Genomic DNA, 10,537 nt, shown 5'->3' on the forward strand with positions numbered 1-10,537 from the left:
ATAAGCATGTTCATAATACTGTAGATTATGAAGGTAATTTTGAGATAGCACTGTTTCAAACTGTCAAACTTCTATAATAATTCTGAAGGCAACCAAGGAAAGCTTTATTAAATAGTGTTAGAGAATATATGAGACAAGTGGAGTTAACGACATGTGGATCTTGAAAACTGAATAAGATTTACTTGAACTCACACAATATCAGACAAGGAAAAACATTTTGAATTTTACCATTTTGATTTTTCCACCCTTTGTACAACTCTACCTCATGACAATTTTAAAGATAAATTACACTCTCTTATCAATAAGGTTCTTTGCTTCCAAGAAAGGGTTTAAGAAATATAATGCTATAACTTTTGATGGATGTGATGAAAATAGATTTTCTCTGAATTATGCAGATACCCCAAAACATGAGTTGCTGGTCTTCCTGTTTGGACTTCACTTCATGGGAATTCAATAATTATGACACGTCACTTGTCAACATGAAGCACGCTACTACCCCATTATATGACCTTTTCAGGGACTAATTGGCACACACATATTTTCAGTGAACCATTCATAACATTTTCATCATTCTGCCTTTTACGTCCTTTGGAATTTATTGAGGCAGATATTCGAGACTGATGATTCTGACGTTTGGAATCCAGCAGCGTCGAGGAATGATGGGGTGTTTTTTTCAGCTACAGTCAGCCGCATTGCCTTTTGTACGGAATACCACAACTCTATATCCTTTTGATACAATATACAGATAGTAAACTTGATACTCACCAGTTGCATTTTATATAACAAATATTTATATTATTCCTTTAAATAAGCAACAACATAGATATAGTGGTTCTCTTATTTTGTTTATTGGCAGAGATTCACATGAAAGTGAGAGCGTCCAATATTTGTATTCTTTTATGAACAAGTGTGCCTCACTTACCCCTGAAAGCTGTGTGCGTTAAGGACAGTATTATGCATGTACTTATATAACGAGTTCGTACTTCATCATGATCAACGACAGTAGTGTACACTAAAGACTGTATTGGGTTTTTTTCAAGAAAAGAGATGTACCCCTGTGTCTAAGACATAGTATTGAGCCTTGCTGAAAGCGTTTAACTCTAATCTGGGTTATATCTCAAGAACACGGGTAAACCAAGAATGGCCATGTACTTCAAGGGAAGTGATGTCCGCCAATACCATTGTTGTGGCTCAGTAAGAGTGTTGTACTTCAAGGGAAGGGATGTCCGCCAATACCATTGTTGTGGCTCAGTAAGAGTGTTGTACTTCAAAGGAAGGGATGTCCGCCAACACCATTGTTGTGGCTCAGTAAGAGTGTTGTACTTCAAGGGAAGGGATGTCCGCCAATACCAATGCATTGTTGGACCGTAAGAAGAGATTTGTACTTCGAGAAGAGTGGATGTCAAGAATATTATTTTATAAAATGGGGCACGGGTGACCCAGTCGTCTAAGGCGCCGCGATTCGCTGTGCAGAGTTGCGTCCTTTGGGTGCGCCAGAAACCTATGATTGTGGGTTCGAATTCCGGTTCGCCACGATTATGTTTCTAGGTTTGTCAGCACCATACCCGTGCTCGTGGGTTTCACCGAAGTGGTAAACGTCTGAGACCTGCATCACTTCGGGCTTTCCTTACCACATTAAGCTGACACGCCGCGATATAACTGGAATACTGTTCAAAGCGGCGTTAAACCCAACTCACTCACTATTTTATAACAGGGGCAGCGATGTGCCTAAAGAACAATACTAAGGTCTATGATGTTCCTTAGAAACACTGTACCCGTCGTCATGTCACGGTGTTGCACCCAAAGAACACTATTTGACGTAAGGGTTGTGTTGTATCACAAGACTAGTTTTTGCATAAAATTCAAAGAGTGTTCTTTCTTTTATGTCACCAAGTGATAATTTCTCAACAATGTCTTCATTCTGTGTCTGTTAAACAATTATGGAATAATCCTTGCGTCGAATTCATGATCACGATCTGAAACAAACAAAACGACAAAACTGCCAATTTCGGACTAAGGTAAATCGTATAAAACGTATAATTAAACCACACCACTAAATTTATGCGAAAGCACCCCATCCGTAGCGTTCTGCTTCCAGCAACTCATCTCTACCCTCTCTGCTCCTGGCACACCCTCCGCTATGCCACTGTTCTCTTCGTTCTGACGTGGCACCCATACCATTCAATCCTATCACATTCAACTCCATCACCAAACAAGTCCCTATCGACCGAAAAATGTCCACATTGCCCATGCACCACCACCACCCATGCACCCCGACATGTCTACAGGTACATGGCTGTGTTTTTATTGTATTGTGTCTGAAAAATGTGCCTTTACACGTTGTTTTAGTTTCATAACCAGAAGAGAAATAAAGTATATTTAATAGCGTTGAATGTTGAATGTTGAATGGCAGATCTCCGTCGTCCCGGTAACATCATGGTAACTCTGTCCGTCTAATATCGACTTATAGTCTAATGTAGATCAGTCCGGGAGATCAGCCTTAGTTGTGTGATTGAAAGGAAAGAACTCTGAATTCCTGATGATGCGCTTATGTTCACATTTTGTATTTATAGTAATAGTAATAGTAGTGAATTTATATGGCGTTTCTCCCTGCTCAATATCATGCTCAACGCGCATTATTACCCCCGGTCAATGGATCAGTGTGCACTTAACAACTTTTTCAGCTCCCCGGGGAGTATAAAAACCCAAGCTGCCTGTGAGGCGCACCGTGTGCGAAATACGCATCAGTCGGAAAGCGCATGTAAAATCTCCAACTTAAGTAAGTAAGTAAGTAAGTGAGGCGCTAGAAGCTCAACAGCCACATTACCATCTTATCAGATGTCTTCTGAGTAATATATTTCATGATATGATCAGCGTAGTGATTTAGTTTTCATTTTTCCCTTGTTACTGATCAATCGATTTGTGTATTAATATATGCATGACAGGGTTGTTCTCTGCAGTAAAGAGTGGCACACCTATGATTGTTTTAAAGAATTGTAAACAAACGAGTAGCCATATTTATGATTTGATTTTAATTTAACGTCACTTTCAACAGTGTTTTAAAATGTTTTCAATGTGAAAGAAAAACCCAATGTGACTCATTCGTGAGCAGTTATGACATTGGTGAAACCGGCGAGAGCGTGCATGTTGTTGACAAACCAAGGATTTGCATCATCATTACAGTAGTAGGGATATTAGGTATGTACCGAAACCTAAATGTTACACGGAAAAAGTGCAATTAGCTGGCATGATTCGACCACGATTTAAGAATTGACTTTCACTTTGTGTGAGTTTATTGGAGTATGAACCTTCCTAGAGTGAGGGCCAAACTGTATGAACGTCGGAGCTTGCCTTTGCAAGTCGTGACCAGCCCTCGAAACACTGTTTGTTGGGGGTGCATTGGTGAAACCTCCAAAACCTATGCTAATGATACGGGTGTCGCAGCATCACAGCGTCACGACATGACATTAATACACGCGTATGGAACTGCCATATTTTCCTGTTACATAATAATCTATATCTGTAATCACATTGTGCATTGATATAACTGAAATACTGTTCAAATCTGAGTTAACCCAGAACTCACTCACCCACTCATGAAGAGGTGCTTAAGGGTATGTATGTGGTAGACGACAGGCAGCCCTCACACTCATATGTCCCGTTTGTAGATATGGAAAATGTTTGCATTCGGGGTACTTCTGGGTTATCACAGATGTTGACAACGAACACATATATACAGTATTATCTCAAAGATTGATACATAGTTAACAAGAAGGGTTAACGGATATACTTAGCAATCAATGTCAAAACTATGATTAGTTGGTCCTGCTTCATTGTAAATACAGAAAGTGTTCAACACATGTCATCACACGTGTAGACATTATAGCAACAAAGCCCTCGCTCGTTTTGGGTATATTTGACAATTTAGAACAGTGTTAATAACCATTCATCTAAACACTTACCCTGTTCAATAGATAATCCCAGTCTCTGTGCAATAGAATACATAATGTGTCCGTATATGTGATGTGATTTAATGAAAGCTGAAGTCGACTGAAACTCACGTACCGTGGATGCATGTCCCATGAAATCTGGCCGTTTGTAATTACACGTGCACTTTGTTACTCTTTTGACTTTTAACCAGAGGTTTCTCTGGCTGTGCTTCCTGTCTGAAAAGCGAAAACAAATCCACGATATATAATCAGTTCACCACACGTGATTTAACTTGATTATATATATTATCAGTATGCCATACTTTACTAAACTTGTATCCACGATATATAACCATAGCGCCACACTCGACTAAACTTGTATCCACGATATATAACCATGGCGCCGCACTTGACTAAACTTGTATCCACGATAAATAACCATAGCGCCATACTTTACTAAACTTTGTATCCACGATATATAACCATAGCGCCACATTTGACTAAACTCTGAACGCCACTCTAGAAAGTAGCAAAGTCTGGAGTAAAATTAAGGTTACACTGCAACTTGAACATGGATGGGGTATATTGAAATTAAACGTTACATGTAAACTGTAACTTGTTTAGCCGCTAGAAAATGTATAACTCTCCACTTTAATATTTACTTCTACCGTCGTGAATACTTGATTCACGCTACACTTTGTTGACATTTTGAAGAAATTGTTTTTTCGACATTATGTCTGGGATTGTATGTTATTTAGATGATAAAGACACGTAAAAATAATGAGACTCACGGTTTTCTTAATCTGTGGATGAAGACAACAATAGCAACCACAATGATGAAACCGGCTGCACTCCCAGAGCCTATCATTAAGTAGAACAGCCAACCAACACCTTCACTTTCACCTACGTGAACAACGTTGAAACAAATACATAGGGTCATCAAATTAAAGTGGTTTTCCCCAAACAAAAACATTTACAGATCTGTAACCCTGTACGTTTTAAACTTGTGAATGTATAATTGTTCTTATAAACAAACTAAGCAGGGCTAAATCTGATAATCATTGATATATAACAGCATATATAATCTAACAGCACTTTCTAAGTTAAGATAATTAGCACAACCCCTATGACAACGATAAGACTCCTCGACACAACAGAATATATGCAACTTTAAGTTTAGTTTGATTTGGCAAGTCTAGATTGCCTCGGCTCCAGGCATTGTTGTGGACACCATTTGAATTTTATTTTGTATTTTGTGAATATATATATTTAGATGAGACAACTTTACTTCTGGGACTAAATACTAGTATTACCCTAGTTGACGATGTGCACTGATGTAAACTGGAGAGACAGATCTGAACAAGACAGCCGGCCACTTGTGAGCACTGTGTTATATGGATGGAGTGAGTGTGGTGACTGGTGACGGTTCCCGTACCTCTTATTCAACTGAAAGTCCCCGCTTGTCTGGGCAAGTTTCTCCGGAAACCTAACTCTCATGCCTGCCTTGTACATCTGGGCCAGGCTAAGTACTCTTGGATACTTCATATTTGAATGTTGCAAAACTCGGTTATCAAGGCGAGTTGTGATTGTTTAATTGAGGAATGTTTAAGCTCACAGCCCAAGCCCGCTTTAAACAGTATTCCATTTATATGACAGCGTGTCAGATTGATGTGGGAGAAAAGCCCGAAGTGATGCAGGCCTCAGCCGTTTACCACTTAGGTGAAACACACGTGCGAGGATATGGTGCTGACAACCTAAAAACAGGGCTTATCTGGGTACCAACAACTCCTCATGGTATAAATAATTAACTCCTCATAGTGTACATAACTAACTCCTTATGGCGTACATAACTAACTGTTCATAGTGTACATAACTAACTCATCATAGTTTACATAACTAACTCCTCATAGAGTACATAAGTAACTCATCATAGTATATATAATTAACTCCTCATAGTGTACATAACTAACTGCTCATAGTATACATAACTAACTCTTCATGGCGTACATAACTAACTCATCATTGTGTACATAACTAACTCCTCGTAGTGTACATAACTAACTCCTCATAGTGTACATAACGAACTGCTCATAGTATACATAACTAACTCATCATTGTCTACATAACTAACGCCTCGTAGTGTACATAACTAACTCCTCATAGTGTGCATAACTAACTCCTCATAGTGTACATAGCTAACTCCTCATAGTGTACATAAGGAACTCCTCACGGCGTACATAAGGAACTCCTCATAGTGTACATAAGGAACTCCTCATAGTGTACATACCTAACTCCTCATAGTGTACATAACTAACTCCTCATAGTGTACATAACTAACTCCTCATAGTGTACATAAGGAACTCCTCACGGTGTACATAAGGAACTCCCCATAGTGTACATAAGGAACTCCTCATAGTGTACATAACTAACTCCTCATGGTGTACATAACTAACTCCTCATAGTGTACATAAGGAACTCCTCACGGTGTACATAAGGAACTCCTCATAGTGTACATAAATAACTCCTAATAGTGTACATAACTAACTCCTCATAGTGTACATAAGGAACACCTCATAGTGTACACAAGGATCTCCTCATGGTGTACATAAGGAACTCCTCATGGTGTACATAAGGAACTCCTCATAGTGTAAACAAGGAACTCCTCATAGTGTAAACAAGGAACTCCTCATAGTGTACACCATGAACTCCTCATGGTGTACATAAGGAACTCCTCATGTTGTACATAAGGGACTCCTCATGGTGTGCATAAGGAACTCCTCATAGTGTACACAAGGAACTCCTCATGGTGTACATAAGGATCTCCTCACGGTGTACATAAGGAACTCCTCATGGTGTACATAAGGGACTCCTCATGGTGTACATAAGGAACTCCTCACGGTGTACATAACTAATTTTTCATGGTGTACATAATTACTCCTGGGGTAACTTGGCGCATTTACGTTAATTACGCGTTAATTGTTGCGCAACCCTTACAGTAGAAAGTTATTTGCGGAGGAACAAACGAATTCGTCAGTTTGTGCTCTGAGAGGCCTGAGGGTCATAGTACAGAGTGACGTAGTGTGAGAGTAAGTGGTGTCGCCTTGATACCAGAGCGTGGTAGTTTGCAGCGTAATTTGTAAGTAATACGGGATTTCCAATATCAGATACGATTGTAAAAGACTGGCATGGGTATGACCCTACCCCACCCCACCCCCTAAGACAAAGGTAGAGCATGGTCTGGTAAGATTTATTGTTATATCTGTCGCTTAGAAAACAAGAAATGGTATTCGTCTTCGGTAAAGCAGCATGTACAGCAGTCCCGCTGGTATAACTAACCATGTCAGGGTAGGAATCAACGACGATAGTTTAATGTCATCCTCCCGAGGCAAGAATGTCTCCAAGCCTATACCAAAGTTTGAAAACTAGGCTTTGGTATAGGCTACTGGACACTCTGGCCTAGGGAAGATGGTATATGTAGAGATGCCGAGTATCTGTACCTAAACATGACCGTGGTGAGACTTGTTGGATTCACTTGAACTCCTTCCCCTTCTCATCTTAGATATATCGGGATTTACTACTAGGCTTTGAAACGGGGTAATGTCCACGGCCTGGATCCACTCGAAATCAAGAAGGCGTAATTATTGTCATACGTGACCTTGAGACTGTGTATTTGGAGGTTAGATAGGTAAAAAACCAGATGTACGTCAGCAATTAAAATATACACAGGGGTTTTGATCAACTTGAATCAGCTTTGCCTGGACTGTCCGAGCCCTGTATCCATATAACGTGTTTGGTATAACTTGGCCCAGGTGCACGAAGTGATCGTCACCAAGGAACTGGTACCTGGTGTTTAAGTACGATTATTTTGACAGAGATACGAATAGTAATATTCTTAAGGCTTTGGCGTTTTAATTCCTGTATTACCTGGAGTTTCACCTTCTCCTGATCCGGAACCCTGAAGGTCATCCGGGCTATCCTCATCGTCTGCTGGTAAAGAACTGCTCATCAGCCCTACAACAACACCCATCTGGTGAATGCACAGTTGCCTTATCCATGACAATATGTCTCTGCATTCCGAACAAACTGCATACGTTACATTTGCGAACGAAATAAAAAATCTGAAAATAATTCAATGGTTAATGAAGACATGGTGTACTTGGATAACATCATCTTTACTGTTTGTAACGACGTTTTGGGGATGCTTCGTGTCCCTTTATTCACCCGAAGCTTTGTCAGTATTCCAGTTATATCACAGCGTTTCAGCTTGGTCTGGGAGGAAAGCCCGAAGCGATGCAGGTCTCAGACGTTTACCACTTCGGTGAAACCCACGAGCACGGATATGGTGCTGACAAAGCTAGAAACATAATTGGGGCGGAGCGGGATTCAAACCAACAATCATAGGTTTTCGGCGTGCCCAAGGGACGCAACTTTGCACATCGAATTGCGGCGTGCCCCTACTCATGATAAGTAACTACAACATTATTATAAACAACAACATCTAGGACGAGACGAGTACATTAACTGAGTAGAAATACACTGCTGGTGCTTGGTGAGTTCGTGAGTCAGTCACTGAGTCAATGTGTATGGTTTAACGCCCTTTTTTATTATTCCAGCTACAATATAGCTGGAATAATGGAAAAAGCTGGAATAATAAAAAAGCTGGAATAATGAGAAAATAATGTCAAGACCGGAGAACACATAAAATGGGCTTGACGCGTTGTACCAATATGACAATGGAACCAAAGCCTTTGGTGTGAAGAACGGGCGATGTAACCACTCGGCTAAACCACCTTTCCCAGTATGCCAGTGAGTGAGTACGCCGTTCATTAAAACTGAAACAATATGAGCAATAAGCAACGCGGAACAGTATGTCAAGGAGATATGTCTGAAACCGTCACTAATCATGAAACCAAGTCGACGCGCAACTAATGAACATGGTAACTGTTTGTAAGTGTCCGTCTATCTGAACATACTGTATTAACTTACCCACGACCAAGACTGTGAGGATGAGAACGATATGGGACCACTTCATTGTGTGAATACCAAGACCAGATATGACAGCATCAGTACAAGCAGACACGTGAAATCTTACACCGGAAATACACCATCTATGGCTTTTGTTATCTCGCACCCGGACGCATATGTAGGGCAAGTGAGCGGGGTTTTTTCATAATAGAGTAAAACTTTCATCTTACACACAAACTGTGATACTCGTTATCGCAAAAGGCTTTTATGTTTGATATGTTTCACGAATACATAGCTTATCTCACTGAAACAAATACGGTTTCAAAATATCTATTTGAAATGTAATGGAATCCGCCCTCAAATATATATTTTCATATAACAACATCAACATCAACATATGTAAGTTTTTGGCATGTAGTTATTTGAAATATTTATTGCTAGTAATGAGGACATGTCTCTACCAGTTTCATAGGAAGTAGGCGCGGTGCTTGTCTCATCATATTGAAGATAATCGCAGCTACAGAAATGTTACAATGAGAGAGCCAGGGATGTCAGACGCTGTTTATCCTGATGGAAGAACTGCACGTCATACACTTCACAGGAATTCGCTGCCGAAGGAGCAAGACGTAGCTCTGAATCGTCGTGACGAAGAATGAAAGAAGTTATCAATAAAACAAGTGTCATATATTCCAGATTAAACGAGTCTCCGTTTCAAAATGTTATGTAAAGAAAAGGTAGTCGTATTAATAAGGGTACTTTGTGGGGCAAGACACACATGCTGAACAGTTAAGGGGTGGTTTGAGTATCGACGGGTGCAACCTTTGTTCATGTCAACAGAGGTCATGAGAACCCCATCTCTGTTACAGCTGAGTCAATCTTTGTTTGGAACGACGTCACAGTCTTTTTCGATGGAGGACGTCATCTTCAATTTGTTTTGACAATGCGCAGACATGAAGTCACAATCAGTACAAACTGGCGTCAACTAATCAATCAGCTCGAAGCAAATCCTATATTGTTTAGTGAGTGTAACCGAAATAAATCTCACATAAGTATTATAATATGTTTGTTCGGAGGGTACAATTAATTCCCGATTATTTTTGTTACCTAACATGGATAAACACTATTTGACGCTAAAAAGAATCTTATTAGAATAAGAGTGACAAATAAACTGAGTTGGGTTTAACGCCGCTAACAGTTACGTCGTATCGCTTAAACATGTACCGTGGGTTTTGCTCTTGGAAACCATGGTTCATAATTAGGACTAATTTTGTATTGAATCCTGTTTTAGCTGATCCTGGCACTACTAAGGGAGGGAGGGGGCAATTCTCAGCAAAATACAAATGTAGAGACGCACAAACTTAAATACAATATAATATTAAATTTTGAATGAGTGAGTGAGTATGATTTAATTAGCTGTATTTCAGTTGTACCACGATGTGTCAGCCGACGCAGGTCTAAAGGTTTGAAAAACCCACGAGTATGTGAATATAGTGCTGGAACTTAGAAACATATTCAGGGTGCATCTGGGATCCTATGTTTCTGTCACGCCAAAGGGCCGCAACTCTGCAAGGCTAATTGCGACGCTTTAAACAATTGGGCCACACGGTTTAAGAAGGGCATGTGTGTTACTGCACTGAACGATG

The 10,537-nt window shown here is 40.0% G+C and overlaps 1 protein-coding gene across 1 annotated transcript; it reads right to left on the reverse strand.

Moving 5' to 3' along the window:
- Positions 1–1,854: 1,854 nt before the first annotated feature.
- LOC124118206 lies at positions 1,855–9,042 on the reverse strand. The gene is made up of 5 exons (XM_046480328.1): positions 8,916–9,042; positions 7,854–7,940; positions 4,721–4,832; positions 4,066–4,166; positions 1,855–1,976 (listed from the first exon to the last, which is right to left on the reverse strand). The coding sequence occupies exons 1-4, from the start codon at positions 8,959–8,961 to the stop codon at positions 4,103–4,105; spliced, it is 309 nt and encodes a 102-aa protein (XP_046336284.1). The 5' UTR covers positions 8,962–9,042; the 3' UTR covers positions 1,855–1,976; positions 4,066–4,102.
- Positions 9,043–10,537: the final 1,495 nt, after the last annotated feature.

This window comes from Haliotis rufescens, unplaced genomic scaffold, assembly GCF_023055435.1.
Source record: "Haliotis rufescens isolate VD_foot unplaced genomic scaffold, xgHalRufe1.0.p SCAF_22, whole genome shotgun sequence".
In the NCBI taxonomy this organism is placed as follows: domain Eukaryota; kingdom Metazoa; phylum Mollusca; class Gastropoda; order Lepetellida; family Haliotidae; genus Haliotis; species Haliotis rufescens.